This window comes from Lactuca sativa, chromosome 3 (assembly GCF_002870075.4).
Source record: "Lactuca sativa cultivar Salinas chromosome 3, Lsat_Salinas_v11, whole genome shotgun sequence".
Taxonomy (NCBI): Eukaryota; Viridiplantae; Streptophyta; class Magnoliopsida; order Asterales; family Asteraceae; genus Lactuca; species Lactuca sativa.
In genome coordinates, this window is record NC_056625.2 from 75,528,371 (window position 1) to 75,551,100 (window position 22,730).

The 22,730-nt window shown below is 37.6% G+C and overlaps 2 protein-coding genes and 1 long non-coding RNA gene across 3 annotated transcripts; all 3 read left to right on the forward strand.

Moving 5' to 3' along the window:
• Positions 1-4,631: 4,631 nt before the first annotated feature.
• Positions 4,632-5,330, forward strand: LOC111920928 (uncharacterized mitochondrial protein AtMg00810-like). The gene is made up of 3 exons (XM_052769731.1): positions 4,632-4,742; positions 4,888-5,034; positions 5,121-5,330. The coding sequence occupies exons 1-3, from the start codon at positions 4,632-4,634 to the stop codon at positions 5,328-5,330; spliced, it is 468 nt and encodes a 155-aa protein (XP_052625691.1).
• Positions 5,331-7,882: 2,552 nt separating this feature from the next.
• On the forward strand, positions 7,883-10,061 carry LOC111920919 (DELLA protein GAI1). Its single transcript, XM_023916486.3, has one exon. The coding sequence runs from the start codon at positions 8,069-8,071 to the stop codon at positions 9,779-9,781; it is 1,713 nt and encodes a 570-aa protein (XP_023772254.1). The 5' UTR covers positions 7,883-8,068; the 3' UTR covers positions 9,782-10,061.
• Positions 10,062-17,531: 7,470 nt separating this feature from the next.
• LOC122197014 (uncharacterized) lies at positions 17,532-18,250 on the forward strand. Its single transcript, XR_006189794.2, has 2 exons — positions 17,532-17,916; positions 17,987-18,250. It is a non-coding gene; the product is annotated as an uncharacterized LOC122197014 (long non-coding RNA).
• Positions 18,251-22,730: the final 4,480 nt, after the last annotated feature.

Sequence of the window (22,730 nt, forward strand, 5' to 3'; positions counted from 1 at the left end):
TGAGGGTTATTGACCTTCTTTCCAAGAGGTTAGGAGTTGGCAGAAGCATTGTTCGTAAAGAATGTCAGTGTTGTTGTCATTATCGATTAATACTTAATGAATTTGCTTGTGGTGCACGTAGGCCGTTATAATGAGTCGATCCCTAGGATTTCAATTGGGCATGCGTGGGTCTTTCAATGAGAAGCTGATATTGAGGATGTTCTTAGGAAGTACCTTGATATGGTAATCTGTCTCTTCATGCTCGCTCCGCTCGAGAGGTCTCACAATGGTAAAAATTTACTCCTTGACTTGGTTCTTCCCTCATCTTTTCGATCTCGTGTATTCCTCTGGTCAACGTCGAACTTGGACCTTAAATCCCTGGTGATTGCTATGAGGTCGTTCATTTTTGATAGCTTATTTTATTTTCTTATTTTTATTAGTTTATTTTAGTATTTTTAGCTCTTTTTATTAGTATTGCATTGTATATTCTTTATTTTCTTTATCATGGATCGTATTGGGGACTTTTTATTTTGCATGAGGTATTTTGTAGGGTTTTGGAGCTTGTTGTTGTTGTGGATTAGCTTGGAATGGGCCTGGTGGGCTTCCGAGGCATTATTGGGCTTTGCGGATCCATTAAAGGAAATTTAGGCTTAAAAAGCTAAAGACGTGGATGAAGTGGGCTTGTGAAGATGGGTCATGGATTATTATTTTGGGCTTGGAGCATCCATATTTGAAGCTAAAATATGATTGGTTAATTTGAATCATGTGGGATATGGAAGGGACCAAGGGAATCTTTGGTAGTGGAATGGTTAGTGGAGGAAAAATGAGCCAATAGCATTCCAGCAACACTTGTGAGGGTGGAATCTCACGTGCGCGGGTACCCGTGCAACTTCCCAGTTTTGGGCATTTTGGTCATTTGGCTTACCATTTACCTTGGGGTTGGATCTTTAAGCTATCAGTTCTATTTTCCACCATTAGAGACTAGAGGAGGCGATTTTTGGAGCTTGGATACACATTCTTCTTATCTTCAAAAGTAATTGTTAGTTTCTTGATGCAATTAGACTTTTGTGATTGTTATTCTATTGCCATGAGTGGCTAATTTCTCTATTTTGGTCAACCTTGGCTAAAACCTTTGAATGTTTGTGGGTTTTTGAAGGATTTATGCTTATTTATCATTTATCTTATGTTTATGATTCTAGTGCATATTTCCTATGCTTGTTTAATGCTTTGATCATGAGCTTGGTACTTGAATAAGTAATTGTTGGTTTAGCATTGAATCATTGAATTTACTTAGAACAAGGGCTTTATGATGGTAGATATCATCTCTAGCGTATGAATCATAACTCCTTTATGGATGTGTAAGCATTGACATCCTCTAGGAATTGGGGATTCCTTCATTCTTAAGGCTAATCAACATCTTGGGTTCAATTGCTTCAATTGGATCCTTGATTTTGATCAAGGTGTGTTGTGGGCTTCCCCAACCTCCATACAATTGCTTCAATTGGCATATTATGCTTCAATTGGGTTCAATTGCTTCAATTGGCATATTATGCTTCATGATTGCTATAACCAATTTGGGATGATTGATAAGCTTCATAATGAATCTTAATGATAAACACACAAATGTTCATTGTGCTGAATTGCCTTGGTTAACCAATTCTCTCCAATATTTGAGCATTTCATCACCTTGATTAATTGCAAGTTTTCTAGTTATTCAAGTCTTTTAGTTTTCAAGTAATCATAACACCCCCTCCTTTTAGTTTAATTATAGTTAGTTATTTTATTTACACTAGTTCTATTGGATTTCATTGGTGATTGAATACAACCATTTCCCCGAGGATCGATACCCCTTTTTACCATTACATTACGTTTTATTTGCAAACAAAGGGTGTAATTTGCTTGGTGGACTTGACATCCCACCAGTTTTACTTTTGTGGTATTCATAGTACTTCCCTTTTTCTTAGTCTACCTTTGGAGGTTTTTTCTCAACCACATGCACCTCAGCCTAGTGACTCCGAGGTTCATCCTTGCCGAAAGGGCGAAATCTACGAGATGGGTGTATTGAGTGTTGGTTGTGCTTGTCGTGGCTTTTGTCATGGTGGTATCGGTGATTAGAGTTTGTGTGGGAGTTTGCTTCCTCTTTCTTGATATACGCATTTGCGACAACTTTTAGGTTGGCTTCCTTCTGTTCCTCACCTTCAATTTGTCGGAGGTATTTTTAAACTCTATATTTGAGTTCGTCTCTCGATTGATGTACCGTCCCCTGCATCTTTATTGACAAAGTACCGAGGGGTAGACCTTGGGCGAAGGCACTAGTTACAAGGAACTCTTCGTGAACTGGAACGTTGAGTGTTGTCAGTGTGAATCTATCGTACTATGCTCGTATCGACTCTCCCTTTTTTTTGCTTGCACGTCATTATGGAGTTTGCATCTCCCTTCCCTTTTCATAGTTGCTTGAAATTGTTTAGGAAAAGGTATCTCAGTTGTCCGAATCCCGCAATGCTTCCTGATCGTAGCGCCTTGAACCATTTTGCGGCTTTACCAGATAACGTAAAAGGGAAATAGGTACACATGAAGCATTTGCCCATCCTTAGTGAAGTCATCGTCCACTCATACGTGTCGATGTGCTTGTCGGGGTCTGTTTTTCCATCGTACTTCGAGATATTTGGTATCATTGCCGAATGCAAGATCTCATATTGCAAGAGTTTCTGGAAAAAGGCAGAACTGGTGCTTCTTCCCAGCATTTCCATGCGAAGATATGGAAGGTCATTGTACATCGTAAATTGTTGCGCGTAATATAGATTTCCATATGTTTGATTGTACATTGCTGCTTGCGAGATGTATGGTTGCTGCTAAGAGCTCGATTGCGTGCTTTGATGCAGTTGTGATTTTTGCTCCGGCTGCTGGGGCATGCTCGGAATTGACCCCAGGTGCTGTTGGACAAGAGTGTTCAACAGTTGTGTCAATGGAAGGTGAGGGTCAGGTTCTCCCGCCAGCGGTGTTTGGTTGCTGGATCTGTACGACTGCTGGAAATAGGGGTTGAACATCATAGGTTGTTGAGCGAAAAGTGGGATATGTAACATTCCTGTTACTAGAGAGAATTGGTTGCTGCTTGCGAGATGTATGGTTGCTGCTAAGAGCTCGATTGCGTGCTTTGATGCAGTTGTGATTTTTGCTCCGACTGCTGGGGCATGCTCGGAATTGACCCCAGGTGCTGTTGGACAAGAGTGTTCAACAGTTGTGTCAATGGAAGGTGAGGGTCAGGTTCTCCCGCCAGCGGTGTTTGGTTGCTGGATCTGTACGACTGCTGGAAATAGGGGTTGAACATCATAGGTTGTTGAGCGAAAAGTGGGATATGTAACATTCCTGTTACTAGAGAGAATTGGTAGCTTGATGTTGAGTAGTGTGTGGAGGATGGGATGGTTCCTGGGGACCAGGTGCTCATCCCTGCCTATTGCGGTTGCGCTTGCAGTTGAGAGACCGCCGTTTGCGACTACTGAGTTGACAGTAAGGACTATTGGGTTAGTGGTTGCGACTATTTAGTCGCTGTCGACTGAGGTGTTGCGATCGCGTTTGCAATCGATGGTTCTATCATGACTGGTAATGATCTCCATAGGGCGACGATTGATGCCGTTGTGGTTCCCATTATTAGACCTGGTGTCTGTATCTCTGGCGTGTGAGTGGGGGATTGTCCGTTTGAAGCAGATGGTTGTGTGCCATCAAGCGAAGACATTAACCTGAGCGGGCTCGTTTCTCCCCGGCCGGACGTCGCTGGTGCCTTTCCCGCCATTTCCGCTGTCTAGGGTTGTTTTAGGGTTGTGTAACGCTAAGTACATGCCCAAATGGCGCCAAATGTTGTGATATGTCTTCGAGCCTAACACCGTTGTGGATCGTATAGTCTAATTAAGCCTAAGAATCACAACAAAGAAATAGTCGACATTAGTCGTCGTCCGGGAGGGGGTCCCGGAATGAGACTCCGATGATCTAGTCAGTAAGTGTATGGGTGAATTAGAGTTCTATATTAGGTAGAGAGAGGGTGATCCCTTCTTCTGGAGAAGAAGGATCTATTTTATATCGGTCGTCGTGGGAGCATGTCCCCGACAATACCTTTTATCTTGCTTGGACTGTTAGGACGTGAAGGCATCCTATTGGTGAGTCGTGCACCATTAGTTTTTATCCGCTATTGGTGCAGAGTTACTGAGAAGCGGTGCTCTGAGTGCTACACTTGTCGTTCTGGGGAGCAATCAGGTATTATTTGGCCTGTTATGGACCTTGGTGTTAGGATGTCGGGACTAAGAAGGAGACCACAAGTGAGAAGGTCCGAACCTAGAACCTATACCGGGTAACGACTATTAGCTAGGCCGTCCAATGGATAATCATCCTGTTAACTTTGGCATATTCTTAGAGGGATGTGTTAACAACATCTATGAAGAGGTTTATATGTCTCCTACCCCAGGAATTCGACACTAGCGGGTGAGGTTTGTCGGCTTCGCAAAGCTTTGTATGGACTCAAGCAAGCACCTCGTTCTAGGTTTGAGAAATTCTCCACAATGATTACCTCTCTTGGATTTGTCCAGAGTAATCAAGATTCGACTTTGTTTGTTAGATGATCGAGTGCAGGACGGATTCTTTTGTCCTTATATGTAGATGACATGATTATTACTGGTGATGACCATGGTAGTATTGAGTCTTTGAAGCATGATCTAGCTCATCAATTTTCTATGAAGGATTTGGCCTTGCTGCGTTATTTCTTGGGTATTGAGGTAGCTCGATCTAAGAAAGGGTACCTTCTTTCTCATACTATATATATATATATATATATATATATATATATATATATATATATATATATATATATATATATATATATATGACTTGTTTACATGGACGAACCTCTCTGACAATCAGACTGTTGATACTTCTCTTGAAACCAATACACGGTACTCTCCTGCTGAGGGTGTTCCTTTGTCCGATCCGAATCTTTATCGCATTGTTGTGGGAAGTTTGGTTTATCTCACAGTTACTCGTGCGGATATTTCTCATGTTGTTCTTATTGTCAGTCAACTTTTATTATTACTAACTTTGTTCATTGGGGAGATGTACTCTATATTTTGAGATATCTTCGTGACACTCCGTTTCAGACCTTCTTGTTTCCTTTGACGTCTTCTCTTGAGCTGCGTGCCTATAGTGATGTTGATTGGGATGACGATTGTCATGATCGTAAATCCACCGCCGGATTTTGCGTATTTCTTGGAGAGTCTCTCATTCCATGGAAGAGCAAGAAACAGGGTGTTGTCTCTACATCCTCCACAGATGTTGAGTATCGTGTTATGACTGTGACTACATGTTAGATTATTTGGTTATGGTGGCTTGTTGCGGATTTGGGGGTTCACATTTCTTCACCTACTCCCTTGCATTGTGATAACAAAAGTGCAATACAAATTGCGAAGAATTTTGTTTTCTACGAGCATACGAAGCACATTGAGATTGATTGTCACTTCACCCGTCATCACTTACAGCTCGGAACCATATCGTTTTAGTTTGTTTCATCAACCTTACAGCTTGCGGATATTTTTATGAAGGCTATATTGGCATCTCGGTTTCATTTCTTGTATGACAAACTATCAATGCTTATTGTTGTGGAATTGTGAGTTTAAGGGGGAATGTTAGCCTATATGTTGTTAGCCCACATGTTTATGAGCCATTTAGGTTTTAGCCCATTAGGGTTTGGTCTTAGGTAGTATTTATTCTTCCCTTGCTTCTTTGTAGCCTTTACGCTTTTCATTGAAAACCTTATAATTTCTCTTTCAATAATAATCTTGATATGTGTTTAGCCCACATGGTTATAGACCCTTTATGCTTTAGCCCATTCGGATTTGGTCTTAGTCCCTTGCTTCTTTATAGTCTTTACGTTTTTCATTTAGAACCTTGTAATTTCTCTCTTTCAATTATCATATGACAATATTATCAAAATTAACAAAGAATACGTCCTTAAAGTAAAACAAGACAGCCGATACAAATGATATTGCAATTATTACTCAATCTTCATAAGTTCTCATTCTTAATATAAAACTTATATGAGTCGCACAGGTCACTCTTTAAATATGAACAAATGATCAACGTCTGTTTCATACATACCATCCTAATCTTGTATATACTAAACATCAATAGTTGTATTGTTAATTTCCACGACATATTAATCTATAAATAATGTTTTTTCCCAAAAAAATATCCAAAATGGTCCGCAGGCACTCCAACTATTGTGTGAATCAACGCTTATGAATTATAACAATACATTGTCAAATGATTATGAATAATAACATCAAACCACATATGAAAAATAAACTTATATTGACCTGTTGGTATGCACTTATTTAATATATCTCGAGTGTTTATTCACTCCACAAAGGTTTTTGTCTAACTTCCTTTCTGATCAACAAGCACACGACCTCAATCCTACTCTCAATTCTATATCTTTGTCCATGATGAAACTTGAACCCTTAACAACACAAGAAGAGACATATTTCCTTCATATGTTGATGCCTTTAATTAGGCAAAATGCCTTTTTGTAAGTGTTTGTGCAACTAACGGCTACGAGAAAACACAATCTTTCATTAACACTATAGATATATAGAAGACTTGATCTTTGCCTGAATTCGTCCTCTTTTGTGCTCTTCTAACCATCCTTCAAGTATAACATCCATCCTTTCACAATCTTTTTTTCTTCATCCTTAATCCGTCTTCCTTTTGTTAGCCGTGTGAAGAACAATTGTCGATATCACCCTCACAGTCATGTTTAGAATTAAGTTCCTAAATCTCTGTGTCATATCAACCTTTAACATTTATAGAAAAACCTTTATTTATTGTCCATTTTCTATACACCTATTTTGGATTTACTTCAGATTCCGCTGTAAGAGGCATATCCCAATAGATTTAGGCAATCTACTTGTGTTTCTAATGTCACACATAATCATTTTTCAAATTTGATTCCATTAGAAAACCTATCTAATCACCTTTGATATTAACATCCTCATTTGGTTTATTACAGAAAACATAAAATTTACGTCATCATTGCCCAAAATCTTTTCATGCGGATTTATGACACTCAATCAAACAACAAACTTCAACTTATCTAATCTTTAACAAAATTTCTACGTATCCTCTTGAACCATGAACTATATGCTTTGATATCACTTTCTTGGAGTTAATATAAAAAAGAAAAGTTGTAGGAATTTTGTTGCAGGAATTTTGTTGCAATGATGTGTGTGCACATGAACATTTCTTTACATTATAAACAAATAATATTTCATTAACTCCACTAATTACAACATATATACATGCTAACCATCACATCCCGTCATATTGGCGGTTAATAACTAACTTAACTAACAACCAATAACTACCAATCTATTCTATAAATAACTACCAAATAAGTAACTTATAAACTAACTACCATCATAATTAGCAAACTGACTCTAAATCTAGATTAACCTTCAACAATACACAATACTCGAAACTATCCCTCTAATAAGGTACAATAAGAAAGTGTATGAATCAAGATTAATGTTATCGATCTCAAATTATGATAATTAGTTAATAGAAATTTGCCAAGGAAAATCCTTTTTCTTTGAGATAACCGAAACAATGTTGACTTTTTAGAATATATATATGTTTTTTGTACCTATGTTGTTGAGCAACATGCTAGATATTGTTTTCTAACAATTTAATGTAATAATATATTACATATATCATTTCAGTATCACAAAAATTAATAACAACATTGTCAAATAAAATAATAAAGAGAGTAAATCCATTGTATTACATCATTGATGTAACCATATTGATATTTTTATTATCAACCATCATAAATAATATTTAAATAAGATGGAACTTAAGGATGGTGATGTTGTCCGTTGTTCATAGGTGGTCACGCCCACCCCTAAGAAAGTACCTCTTATCTGCCATTCGTTTATGCTGCGATTCTTCATCCATTCACAAATTCGTAACTCATAACCCACTTTCGATTCCCTATTTAGGAATCATATCCACATAGAGCGCGAGAGAGAATCAGAAGGAGAAAAAGAAAAAAATGAAAAGGGGTCAGCCACAACAAGATTACAACTTCAATGACGGCGGCGGCAGCTCCTCCGCGGCACCCGGTGGATCTTCGGATTGGAGGTCTGATGTGGCCGGGAAATCAAATATGTGGGATGAAACTGGAAAACAAGATGGTGGCGATGATGAGTTGTTTGCGATGCTCGGGTACAATCTTAAATCGTCCGACATGGCTGAAGTCGCCGATAAAATTCAGCATCTTGAAGAAGCTTTGGTGAATGACGTCGAATTATCTCAACTTGCCTCCGATTCTGTTCATTACAATCCTTCCAATCTATCGACATGGCTTGAGACTATGATGGTCGAGTTGAACCCTACAAGTCAACAACTCGTTACCGATGACTCCGCTATGAACACCGCCACCGCCATCGCCATCGCCGACGTTCCAGCGAACGATAACGCAACCGCGGCGGTGCAACCAACTTCTGTCTTCATGGGAAATCTTGTATCGGTCCCGGATGTTGTCGCGATTCAGTCCCCGGTTAAAAGAATGAAACCCTCAAGGGTGTCGGTGGCGTCGACTTCAAACAATCCAAACGCGGTGGTGCTCGTGGATTCACAGGATAACGGGATTCGTCTTGTACACACTTTGCTTGCGTGTGCAAGAGCTGTACATGAACAGCAGATCCAAATGGCCGAAAACCTAGTGAAACATGCCGGAATGTTAGCTGTGTCTCAGCCGGGACCGATGAAGAAAGTTGCCGGTTATTTCTCCGAAGCACTTGCCCGGCGAATCTACCGAGTTCGGCCTCAGACCCCACTAGATTCGCCGGCGTATAATGATCGTCTTCAGACCCACTTTTACGAGGCCGGCCCGTATATGAAATTCGCCCACTTCACTGCAAATCAAGCAATACTCGAAGCTTTTTCCGGCAAAGAGAAGGTTCATGTGATCGATTTTAGTATGAAACAAGGTACGCAATGGCCGGCGTTGATGCAGGCCTTGGCTGTTAGACCTGGTGGTTCTCCTTCGTTCCGATTAACCGGAATTGGCATGGCTCCGGTGGATAGTATCGATAATATGCAGGAATCCGGTTGGAAGTTGGGTCAGTTGGCTGATGCAATTAATGTCAAGTTCGAGTATAAACCTTTGATTGTCCAGAGTTTGGCCGATATTGAACCTGGTATGCTTGATCTGAGAGCCGATGAGGTGATCGCCGTTAATTCAATTTTTGACTTCCATAAGTCGCTAGCTACACCCGGAGCTTTCGAGAGACTGTTATCAACGGTGAAGGCTATGAAGCCGGAGATTATAACAGTGGTGGAGCAAGAAGCCAACCATAACGGGGTTGATTTTTTGGAAAGGTTCAACGAGTCGTTGAATTACTATTCCACCCTTTTCGACTCACTGGAGAGCAGCTGTATTAGTAGTGGTTCTCCGGTGTCGTATAATAAAGATAAGGTCATGTCGGAGATGTATCTAGGGAAACAGATCTGTAACGTGGTTGCATGCGAAGGTGAGGACCGAGTTGAGCGACACGAGACGCTAATTCAGTGGAAGACTCGGTTTGAGTCTGCCGGATTTCAGGCGGTTCATTTTGGTTCCAACGCCTTCCGGCAGGCTAGTATGTTACTGGCAATCTTCGCCGGTTGTATTGGGTATAAGGTACAAGAAAACAATGGTTGCTTGATGTTGGGTTGGCATACTCGACCTCTGATCACCACCTCCGCTTGGAAACTCAGGTGAACTCGGATGAGTCAACACAGTCGCTCTAAACATAGTAAATTGGTGTCAACTGGGTTTCAACTTTCAACAGCTGAGCTGGAAGTACTAAATGAGACTCATGTGGCCCACTTTCGTAGAGCAAACTTTTTTTTTGGTATTTGTTTCTTTCATGTTTTTTTTTAATCTTTTTCTTTAAAATATATACAAAACAAACAGGTTTAGTTTTGTTATAAAATAATTAGCATAGACTAACTATCATACGGAACTATTGAACTATTAGAAATCGGTTTACATCATCTAACCTGTTATACTTTCGTGCTTGATACGTAATGTAAAAGATACACAATTTATGATGAAATTGATTTAGTTGGAAACCTATTCATCCTGTTAGAAAATATCTATATAAATTACTATAAACAGAATTTTATATAATAAAGTGTCTATATCATGAAATGAACTGAAGTTTTTTCTTATCACATATTCTCAAAAGTGAAAGTGAATAGTGGGAAAGTAAGAGCATTGATTAGGATCAAATTGCATCAAATAAATTTTCCATTGAAAAGTGATATCATGAAGATTATATATATATATATATATATATATATATATATATATATATATATATATATATATATATATATATATATATATATATATAGGAATGAGTTCTATGGAAAACAAATAATAGAGCAACATCTACCGGAACCAATAATCAAATGACACGTGTCCATCTCTTTCTTCACAAGTAATGTATTGTGTAAGTTATTGTGGAAGTGATGTGTTGTCATGTTCTCATTGGTTCAAATATGTGTTGCCCTAATCATTCATTTTTCATATAACTCTTCCCTATATATATATATATATATATATATATATATATATATATATATATATATATATATATATATAGAGAGAGAGAGAGAGAGAGAGAGAGAGAGGTGGGTTCAATTGAGAAAATAAAAAAAGTTGAGAATGGGGGAATCATTCTCAGCCACTCATTTAATCTAAGCATAAAAGACACGGTGATAAACTTGTAAATATCGTAATAACCTTCAATCTCAAATACGCAACTATAGAAAATTCGATAATTGTTCGTTCATCATCAAAAATTTTCCTCCAACCTTCAATAATCATCCAGATTTCTTCAACTAAACCGGAATTTCTTCGCTGTTCATGAAATTAGAATCAGAGTTCTGGACTCGCAGTCACAGTCGACATTGAGGGACTTGGAATCGGTACTCACAGGTTTCCAATCGGATTTTCGGAAATCAAAATCAAATTTAGAAATCGATCAGAGATAGGATGTCGCATCTGAAGTCGAAATCGGAAGTATATGATGATTTTGGAATTGATAACTTGATGTTTTTAACATTTTTAAAATAGTTAACTTGTTTGCACTCCAACTGTTTGATGAAATGCATAAACTAAATTACTACGTTATATTCACATATGAATATGTTTTCTCACCTGAATCAGTATATGATTATTAAAAACACAAAACAAATATGCAAGTTTGTATGTTATTCATATGTGAATAACATATAAAAATTATATATATTTGTCAAAATACCTTCAATATTCATAAGTGAATATACCTTGTAATATTCATATATGAATATACTGTGTAATATTCATAAGTGAATATATCATCTAATATTCACAAGTGAATATACTCTGTAATATTCACATGTGATATACCATGTAATACTATGTAATATTCACATATGAAATATCATTTAATACTCATAAGTGAATATATCATGTAATATTCACAAGTGAATATACTATGTTAATATTCACAAGTGAATTCATCGTACAATATTAAAATATGAATATACTATGTTTATTATATGCTATATTCAGATATGAATGATACTTAAATTGTAAAAAAAAAATCATACTTTTTATTCATAAGTGAATAACGAATGTACTGTAATAAAACCTGATGCATTGTTATTCATTTATGAATAACGATAGCTGAAAATATAAATAAATATATATATATATATATATATATATATATATATATATATATATATATATATATTATCTTAAAACTATATCAATATGAATGTCTATTTGTAGAGAATAAAAAATCATGAATTTTGGTATATTTAAAATTATTTTTTGATAAAAATAGCTTATAAAAATTAAAAAAAAAAAACGAAAAAAAAAACTATGTTTTTGTATATATTAAGGTAATGATTAGCATAGTTTAAGGAAATATGTTATGTTGGAAAACACATGTGCATTCGTTTCCCATTTCCGCCGGTACGTTGGAGGCTTTTGCGGCAAAAATAAATGATTGGCTGAGAATGATTCCCCATTTTCAACCTTTTTTTTCTCAATTGAACCCTCCCCTATATATATATATATATATATATATATATATATATATATATATATATATATATATATATATATATATATATATATATATATATATATATATATATATATGGTTAGGTGATTTTATTTTCACTATCTATTGTGTGCATGTATGACTGATTCTGGACCAATCATTTTAGTTATTTTAAAAAAGTAATTAATGCATATTACATGTTGAAGATATAATGAATATTAATTACATCTTCAGCATTTAATATGCATTAATTACTTTCTTAAAATAACTAAAATGATTGGTCTAGAATCAGTCATATATGCACACAATAGATAGTGAAAAAAATAAAAGAAAACCACTCATCTTGGATATCAAAAAAATAAATAAATATAAAATTCGAAATAAAAGGAAACATTCAAAAATTCTCTTTTTAATTATTATTTTCGTCATTTTAATACCCTAAAAATAAGTTACTACTACCTCCGTCCCAAATTGATAGTCCACTTTTGACTTTTGGAGTCTTTTTTTTTTCAACTTTGACCTTAAATATTTTTGTTTTTGATAGATAATACTTGATGCAAAATATATGAATGGATTGTATTTTAAATGTTTGTTCATTTTTATAAGTTTTATCAAGTAATATATAACACAAATAAAAATATTTAAGGTCAAAATTGAAGAAACAAACTTCAAAAGTCAAAAATGGACTATCAATTTGGGACGGAGGGAGTATTTCTTTAAATATACGTCAAATATTCTAATATAATATTACATTGTAATATTCAAATGTAATTTGTATAAAGTTAAAATAATCTAGTATTCTACTAGAGTTGTTAGATATATTAAATTGTTCTAATATTCTATTAAAATGTTAGAATTTATAGAATATGCTAATATTCTATTAAAATTGTAACACCCAAAGTTTTGAAGGCCAAGAAAGGAAAGAAAACTTTAATGCTAAGGGGCGACTCGACGAGTCCAAGGAGGAACTCGGCGAGTCCGAGCGGGATCCGAGTCGAGGAGTAAGTGACCAACTCGGCGAGTCGGCCAAGTGGACTTGGCGAGTCTGGTCTGTGCGTGGAAAACCCTAAATTTGGGACTTGGAGCCTATATAAACGTCTTAATCTTCTTCCTAGGGTTCCTTACTGCCTCTTAAGCCCTGGATATCAAACCCTAGCCGCCATATCCTCTTTTGAGCCATTTATTGTCTTCAAGAGTGCTTTGAGCTTGGAGAAAGAAGAAGAATCTTGAGAGTGCAAGAGGGGGGCTGTAGATCCGGGATTGGGAAGTCATTTCTGAGCTTTTGGAGGTATAAACTAGTTCATGGACCCCTTTTTGCATCTAGATTTATGTGTGGTTGTTGGGGCTCTTTAGCCATAATGATATTATTTTGAGTTAGGAGCCGGATCTGGAGTTGCTACTTCAGATCCAAGTGTGTTATGGACTGGAGAAGCATAAAGTATCAGCCCTTGATTCGATTTTGAAGCCCCTTGGCCTTAAACCCTAGTTTATGGTGCTTTTTGCTTAGATCTCCCTCTCTACATGTAAAGTTTGCAACTTTACGTGGGGGATAGGCTTGGGAAGGGTAGATCTACAGTTTGGAGTCCATGCATGACTCGAAAGTCCTCTGCATGTATGTAGATCTGAATGGACTCGGCGAGTCCTTCGAGTGGACTCGGCGAGTAGCTTGAAGATGAGGAGGAACTCGACGAGTGGGATGAACAGCTCGTCGAGTCGGATGAAGATGGGCATGAACTCGACGAGTTGGATGAATAACTCGACGAGTTGGATGAAGATTGCCTTGTGCTCGGCGAGTCTGCTCTTGGACTCGACGAGTCAGGTCGTGTAGCCCCAAACCCTTCGAGTGGAGATTCGAATCAGTGAGTCGGGTGGAGACTCAGCGAGTGGGTCAAGTCAGGACTCGGAAATTGTGGGACCCGGCGAGTCATGGATTGACTCGGCGAGTCATGTCGCGAATGAAAGGACCCTGAGTATGTGAACTCGGCGAGTCAGTAAGTGGACTCGGCGAGTAGGATTGACCTGGAAAGGTTGACTTTGACCAGGACTTTGACTTGACCAGAGTTGACTTAGTTGTCTGTCAGGGGTCAGTTTGACTCAGTGTTGTATTGATATTGGTAGCTCGAGGAGCTAGTGGAGCAGCAGTTCGGAGTCAGTGGTCAGGTAGCGGTCAAAGGGATTAGCCGCAACAGTTCAGCAGTATCAGGTGAGTTTTCCTTTGTATGAATGGGTCTACGGCCACAATGCCGGCCCATGTAGTTATGAGTAGAAGACCCGGGGGTTAGCCCTAGGCACAGTATGCTAGTATGATATTCAGACGAGGTCCAATGATAGAGGGCGGGTGCCCAAGGAACGGTTTGCGTGGTAGCTTATACTTGTTGTCTGTGTGATACTTGTATGTGTTTCGTAGGGAGGTGAGGGTGGGCGAGGTCCCGTATCTCACCAATAGCAGAGTGTGGATGGTGTTCCACATCTCAGTAGCAGCAGAGCAGGGGCGAGGCCCAAGTTAGGGAAGGAGTGAGGGTGGGCTGGGCCCGTACCTCACTATCAGCAGGAGTATGGACGGGGTTCCATGACTCATCAGTAGCAGGACAAGGGCGGGGCCCAGAGATAGGCGAGGCCTTAGGACAAGATCCGCCAGTATGTGTTTAGATTATGTGATGTGATGTGATATGCTTACGTGCTATTATATGTTAGTAGGTGAGGCCCTGTGACAGGCGAGGCCTAAGTGAAACAGATCTGTATCCGAGCGGGGCTTGAAGCCAGGCGGGGCCTGGAGTGGCGGGGTCGTTGTAGCGGGCGAGGCCCGAGGTAGGGGGCGAGGCCCAGGATAGCGGGCGTGGCCTAGTATGTGCAGTATGTGGTTATGCATGGTATGTGGTAGGGTGGGGAACTCACTAAGCTTCGTGCTTACGATTTTCAGTTTTGTTTTAAGGTACTTCCAGTAGCGGAGGGAAGAGCTCGGGATATTCGCATGGCACACACCATAGCTTAGACAGCCTGGGAATGTTTACTCTGATAACGAATATGTATTTTGGAAACTAATACTTTGTTTATGTTTGAAATCGATGAATTTGCTTAACGTAATGTTTTATTAAATGAAATTATTAGTCTTGAATTTTGGGACGTTACGAAAATTCTTTGAATAAATGTAGTCTAATATTCTAGTCGAATATTTGAATATTCTACCAATTTTGTTGTATATTTTATACTAAAATATTCTATTAAAATATTTCACAGATATTTAAAAAAAACGGCAATTTTTTATTTTATTTATTTTTCTTTTTGAAAATATAAATAATGAAAATAATATTTTTTTTGAAAACTTTTCATTATTTTGCTTTTTAAAAATATTTTTTGACAAAACTTCAAAAATGGTCCTTGTGGTTTCCAAAAATATCAAGTTTAGTCCCTAAGTTCAAAAAACCTCACAGATGGTCCCTGTGGTTTCAAAACTTTTAACAAATGGTCCTTTTCGCTAACTCCGTTAGATTTTGACCGTTAAGTGAAGGGCATTTATGTCTTTTCACTATTACAGGGACCATTTTTGAAGTTTTGCCCTTATTTAAAAAAAGAAAAAAAAACTATTATTTAATATAGAAAAGGTCTCTCTCTCTCTCTCTCTCTCTCTCTCTCTCTCTCTCTCTCTCTCCGAAAAACTTGCGAAATCAAACATAACCCCAAATACGTATGAGTTTCTTTATCATCTTGACTTTGCTTCCGCCACCCACCTGCACCTTTTACAGTTGAAGGCGGGTTTACATACCTGTAAAGATTGTAACCAGCAACAAGAGATGAACCTCTCGCAAGCAAACTAGTTATCTCCGATAGCTTCTTAACTGTAAAAAGAGGCGAGACTAATGAAAGGGGAACTTCTTGTGTTTGTTAGGCTTCTCTTACAACAATTAAGGGACGAGACTAATGAAAGGACTTCAGAGCTTGAAATGGTTGATTAGGTTCATTTCCAGATACGAAATCTCCGATGACGCCATAGTAAGGAGGAGTAAGATGTATGGTTGCTTCCCGTGAGAATGGAGTTCGGTTTCTTAATCCCCGACGATTGAAATCTTGAATACCCAAATGAAACCAAGAAAGAACAAGGATAGGGCAACCAAAAATTGAAGTCTTAACGGGAGATGGGTTGCTGAATCGATTAGGTTCATTTTCAGATAGTAGATAAGCTTGATTTTGAGCTAAATCGATATTAAATCTGATTCTAACCTGCTAAACGCTACCTAACTCTACATTTTGGAAAGCCGATTCCGTGAAATATAATCAAATTGAAGTGAAATTCTCTAATTTCGATCAAAACGAACTCCAATCTCGACTTTAACGTCTCAAAGACTGCCTACAATATTCTTTGGAACTCCGATTTTGTGACTCCGAGCCGAAATTCAATCAAAATCAGTTTCATCTTTCAACTAAACGAACTTCCGTTCTGATTCTAAGCTTCGAAATGTACAATCAAGCTCAAATCCAAGCAAACTCAGTTCAGGTTCGGACTAACCAAACTCCGATTTAGAATCTACACTCCCAAACGCAATTGACATCAACAACAGACTAAATCAAACCACTAGAAGCAGTAAATCAACATAAAAACCAAACCCTAGACCACCAATTCAAGGAGGTAATACACACACGTATAAAGTAAGCTGAAATAAAACATCATGAAATATCGAAGAATCAAGTGGAATCCATTTGCCAGAAGAATAAAGGAGGAGAAAGAATACCCACCGATTCTATCAGTAGAAGAAGAGTGGAATCTTCATAGCACCAACTTCAAGGTCTTGATATGAGAGAGAGAGAGGGGGTGGGGCCCTTTAATATTAAATAATTATATATATATATATATATATATATATATTTTTAATTAAGACAAACTTCATAAATGGTCCCTGTGGTGGTAAAATGACTGAAATGCCCCTGACTTAACGGTTAAATGTTAACGGTGTTAGCGAAAAGGACCATTTGTTAAACGTTTTGAAACCACAGGGACCATATGTGAGGTTTTTTGAACTTAGGGACTAAACTTGATATTTTTGAAAACCACAGGGAGCATTTTTGAAGTTTTGTCATATTTTTTTATCTCTAAAATGAGTGGGTAGGACTGCGTCCGCATGTATCACAAAATATGATAACTTTAAATGAACCTAACCCTATATATATATATATATATATATATATATATATATATATATATATATATATATATATATATATATATATATATATATATATATATATATATATATATATATATATAAAGAGAGAGAGAAAGAGAAAAAGAGAGAGAGATTTAAATATTCTAATTAATTATTTTGTGGATATAGGAATGATTGTAGGCCAATCATTTAAAAAACCTAAATAATGATAAAATTATAATCTTAACTATTAATCTTTTTAATTTTTAATTTAGGCAAGATGGTTTAAGGTTTTAAAACCCTGGGTGGCCACATAAACCATTGTTAAACACCACCATCAAACAACATGTCACACACCTTTTCCATCTTCTCCCTCTGTTTCTCTAAAATCGTTGGTTGATCATCCTCTCACCCATCTTCACCACATCGAACCTACCTAAATCGAAGCCAATCAATTAGTTCTCCCAAAATCGGAAGATGAAAATAGATTTGGATTTATACTGAGAACAAATCTAACTTTGTAGAGTCTAAAGGAATTGAAAGAGATGGAGCAAATAACTCCTTGAGTCAACACTATTACTGCTAAAACTCCCAAATGTCTGCAACAATTACTCAATGGAACCGTAAGCTTTGAAGGACGTTTTCTCTTTGCTTGAGTAAGTTTTCCTTTTTATCATGTAATTTATTCTTAAACATACAGTTTAACACTTCTGATATTGAATTTAGTGTAAAACTTGGGCAAAATCTATAGTTAGAAGAACTAATTGTTCGCATGGGAAGTAATCTTTTACATCTCTCAATAAAGTATCTTTCATGGATAGTTTATATGTAATTGCTTTTATTCGTTCATTCACTGATATGTATCTATTTTGTGGATTTTTTTCTTTTTCTTTTTGTGATGAATTATGTGCTTCTGTTCGTCTGTTTTAAATTAATGTGTATATAAAAGTTATGATGATATTAGTTAGTAATATTCATTGATTTTCTTTATTCACAATTTGATGAAATTAGTTAATAATCTTTCTTTATTCACAATTTGATGAAATTAGTTAATAATCTTCACTTATTTTATTTATGAACAATTTGGCAATTCGTAATTTATATGTGATGAATGATCAATAGTGTAATTTGGAATTTCTATATTGTTTATATATGTAGAAATTATAAAACCGATTATCTAGAGCTAAAGTTTATAATACTTTTTTCCTTTATATATATGAACAATTTTTAATACCTTTTATGTTTATACGACAACCATTATTGGCATTGATCACTGTTATATTTTCCATTGACGATTGACAATTAAGTTTATAAAGTTTGAAGTTTATATTCAGGTGATAATCAGTGGTTAATTATTCGTATAGGTATAATTTAGCTTTCTAATCGTTTTTTCATTGTAGTCTTGGCAAAAAAAATATATAATGCAGGTTGAACTTCTGTAAAATATTGGATTTCAACTAGAATTTGTTTCGCATTTTTACGGAATATGAAATCAATAATACGAAATCAAAAACACATGTTTTATGACTCATAGTTATTCATCATCTTTTAGATTGTTTGACCTTTTATTATAATTTTTTTCAAACCTTTATACAAGATGTTCAGTATAGTTTATCTTTCAAAATAATAGGTAATTAAATTGCTACCACTTGCTCATTAAGTAAAATGATTTTCATGGATGATATGCACTATATATCAATTTATGACAGAACCAATGCTACCTTTTTTTTCTTTTTTTTCTAAATTTGAGCATATGGTCGGTTCTTCTTTTGTTTTTTTTTTCGTCAAAGATCAATTCCTACAGTAATATAATTGGACTTTGATCCGCTGGATCCATTTTAAAATATAATAGTCAAAATGGGATGTCATCTCATGGACCTCAAATGATTATGTAGTTAGTTTCACACCAAATTCAATATTTAATTTGTTCTTCTCATAAACATTATGTAGTTTTAATTTAGCTTTTTTAAATCGTTTCACCTGGTGGATCTTTCTTTTCAGCTTTGATTATCTATTATATATAAGTTAAATAATAGGTGTTTGTGGAAACGTCTAGAAGAAAAATTGACCATGTGGTATGAGAAACATCAAAAAATATGGTCCCAAAAATTTCGTTTTATAATAGGTAAAAATATTGTTTTCAAACATCATTCGTACATCTCATAAAAACAATGTATCCAATGTATCAAAATCAGAGTAAATATAAAACGCGGAATCTCTGTGGTATGTGCGATGCGGTCTGCCCGAGCTCTTCCCCTTGGAACCGGAAGTACCTGACACATAAACAGAAAACCGTAAGCACAAAGCTTAGTAAATTTCCCCAAGATACCATATACCATCATATCACATAACGGGCCCTGCCCATACTCATAAAACGTGCCCCGCCCAATGAGATATAGGCCTCGCCCACATTCGCAATACGGACCCCGCCGAAAGAGATACATGCCCTGCCCACACTCGCAATACGGTCCCTGCCTAATAAGCATACATATAAGCACATACAATTATTACACAGTCAACGAGTATATCGACATAATCAACAAGGGTCGGCATTGGTGCCTTAGATCCGCTAAACCTGGTGAGGAAAACTCACCTCAAATATGGAATGATAGCTGAACAGATCCCGACTCCAAATATCAACTCTAATCAACCCCTAAACAGAAAAGATTTCCTTAAATACAACTCAAAATGCCCAAAAGCCCCTTATAGGTCAACCTTGGTCAAAGTGTAAGTCAACGGCCCGAGTTGACCCAACTCGCCGAGTTGTCCTTCAACTCGCCGAGTTTCACCATTAGTCTGCAAAGTCGGGAAGAAACTGATCCAACTCGTCGAGTTCATTTGTAAACTCATCGAGTTCGCCAGAAATCCAACATCTTAATTCATTAAGTCGACCTTACCGAAACTAAGAGCTTCACAACTCAGATCTATAACTGAAATAGCCTCAAGAAGGGTAAAGTTTCCAACTTTACACCTAAGAACCACCAAAATGGGTTCAAAACCCAAACCCTAGGATTAAAAGGGTGATGGCTTAATCATTAAGCACTTAATCACCAAATGCATAACCCCAAACTACAGATCTAACCCTAAAACCTGAAAGGCTATGTAAAGTTTCCAACTTTACACTCATGCATGACTAGCAGAGGCTCAAATGCTCAAAAGAGGCCGAAATAAGGACTTAATGAAAGCATGAAGCCCTTAAGACCATAAAGTTGGCACCTTAATGCCAAAAGAGCTCATCAACATCTTAGATCTGAAAGGATAACATTTGGGATGTCCTACACCCCCATCATCCACCTATAACATCCCATCTTTCAAGTGACTTCAAAATCAACCCTTGGATTTTAATTACGTCATTTTTGGTCCTTGGTTTGGAAAGAAGTGACAAAGGGAGGACCTAGTGGCAAAATGGTGATGTTGGGAACTTGAGTAGTATGTTGGGCGTATATGTGAGTACGCTAAGTGTCTTAGGGCGTGCCCTAGTACGCTGGTTGTACACATATGTATGTTGGGCGTACAAGTGCCAGGGTGAAACCCTAACTTTTAGGGTTTGTTGAGTATTTAAGCATCTTATGGATCGTTTCCTCTCATCTTTTCTAGCCTCCAAGTCTTTGAACCGTTCTTAGCAAGCCCTAGTACATAAGAGAGAGTTTTGGAGCCTAAAGTGTGTTGTTGGTGTGAGTGAATGAGAAGAAAGAGCATCAAGGAGTCAAGGAATGAATCAAGCTTGTAGATATGGGGTTATCACCATCTTGGAAAGCTTTAGAAGGTATAAAGCTTCTACCTTTATGCTTGATTGTGTAGATTTTGGTTTTATTACTTTTTAGCATTCTTCTTGTCCCAAGAGTCCCAATATTGTGCATGCTTTGTTTTGGGCAAGTTAAGTTGTTCTTTCAGACCCAAGGATGGGGCCTAAGGCATAAAAATGAGGTCCCTTGAGCTAGTTTGGTCCCTAGTTCTTTGTAGGAGGTCTTAATGGATTAAGACCATGTATTAAGCCCTTTTTGGTCGAACAAAGTCTTAAAGTTTGAGACTTTATGGTTATAGAGTGTTATTGAATCATGAATTTGAAGTTTGAGCTCAAGTGCTTAATCCATTAAGCACTTATGGAAGTTATAAGACATGCGAGGGTACGCCTCACGTAAGTTGTTGTACGCCTTACGTTCGGAGTCAAACCCCCATAATGGGTCAATGCGAGGTGAGGTACGCCCAACGTACCGAAGGGTACTCCCCACGTACGCCTCCTGTTGGGCTTCGGACTGTGGGCTTCTAGTATTGGGCCATCTGTTGGACTTTGATACTTAGGACCTAAAGGTTTATCAGGATGGGTGTGTCTTGGGCCAAGTAGAGGATCGGACCTTTGGATAAGGCCCAATAAGGAGTTGGGACCAATTTGGAAAATTAGGCCAAGTGTGGGCTTGAAGTGGTTTGGGCCTTTGGATCAAGATTTGGGTTTCGCTTGCATTGGTTTGTGATGGACCATCTGGGATTTTATGGTTTGGGCTTTTAGCTTGTTGGATCTTCTTGAGTGAAGGCCATAAGGCCTAATTTGGAAAATTGGGCCATAATTGGACTTAAGGAGTTTATTTTGATATTGGACCTTTTGTCATCTAGTTTGGGCCTTGGCTTTGGGCCAAGCTTGAGGAATAGTAAAAAGGTATTTTACCCTGATTTGGACTCATTGTATGAGTTAGCAACTAGATATTGATGATTGTCATTTTGGTATCTGCTAGCGGATCTGCAGTTAGAGACTATTCACATAATCATCTATTATTGTGGTGCTCTCTCGATGATGATGGTTCAGAATCTGGCAGTCAGCGGTCAGGGATCGTCTGTGTGTTTTGGAAGCGCGATGGGAGTTTTTCTCACAGTACTAACAGGGTCCAAGGCACCAATGTCAGCCATTTGGATTGTTATCTTGGTTTATCGTATGCTTGTATGTTGTGGTGATGTGTTAGGTCGGTATCCTTCTGACAGGATGATGCTATGCTTAGTGATATGTTAGATATGCCTTAGTATGGTTGGGTTGAGACTGTATTGCTTTGTACTGCCAGTCAACAAACCCGAAAATGTTTATGTTGGTACATTATATGTATGCTTATCTGTTATATGTCGACATGTCTTGTGTGTGTGGTTGGGTCGAGGCGGACCTACTTTGTGCTGAAGGCCAACATACCTAGGGCGGCCCGGATAGACTGAAGGCCCATTGGGGCGTACCAGTCAGGCCGAAGGCCCGTAGAACGGTCCAGACAGGATGAAGTCCTAGCAAGGCGGACTAGACGTGTTGAAGGTTCTGAGAGCAGCCCAGACAGGTTGAAGGCCCGGTAAGGTGGTCCAGATATGCTGAAGGATTTGATAGTGGTCCAGATAGGTTGAAGGCCCGGTGAGGCGGTCCAGTCATGCTGAAGACTCTATATGCATGTTGTTATTTGTATGTGTGCTACTATTTGTGTGTTCGTACTTTGGGGGAACT

What these genes read in the sequence shown, in the direction of transcription:
- LOC111920919 (XM_023916486.3), top strand. Translation starts at nt 8,069, where the DNA reads ATGAAAAGGGGTCAGCCACAACAAGATTACAACTTCAATGACGGCGGC.
- LOC111920928 (XM_052769731.1), top strand. Translation starts at nt 4,632, where the DNA reads ATGATTATTACTGGTGATGACCATGGTAGTATTGAGTCTTTGAAGCAT. An exon ending in GTTATTTCTTGGGTATTGAG is followed by an intron (nt 4,743 to 4,887) that starts GTAGCTCGATCT and finishes TCTGACAATCAG; the next exon opens with ACTGTTGATACTTCTCTTGA. An exon ending in TTTCTCATGTTGTTCTTATT is followed by an intron (nt 5,035 to 5,120) that starts GTCAGTCAACTT and finishes ACTCCGTTTCAG; the next exon opens with ACCTTCTTGTTTCCTTTGAC.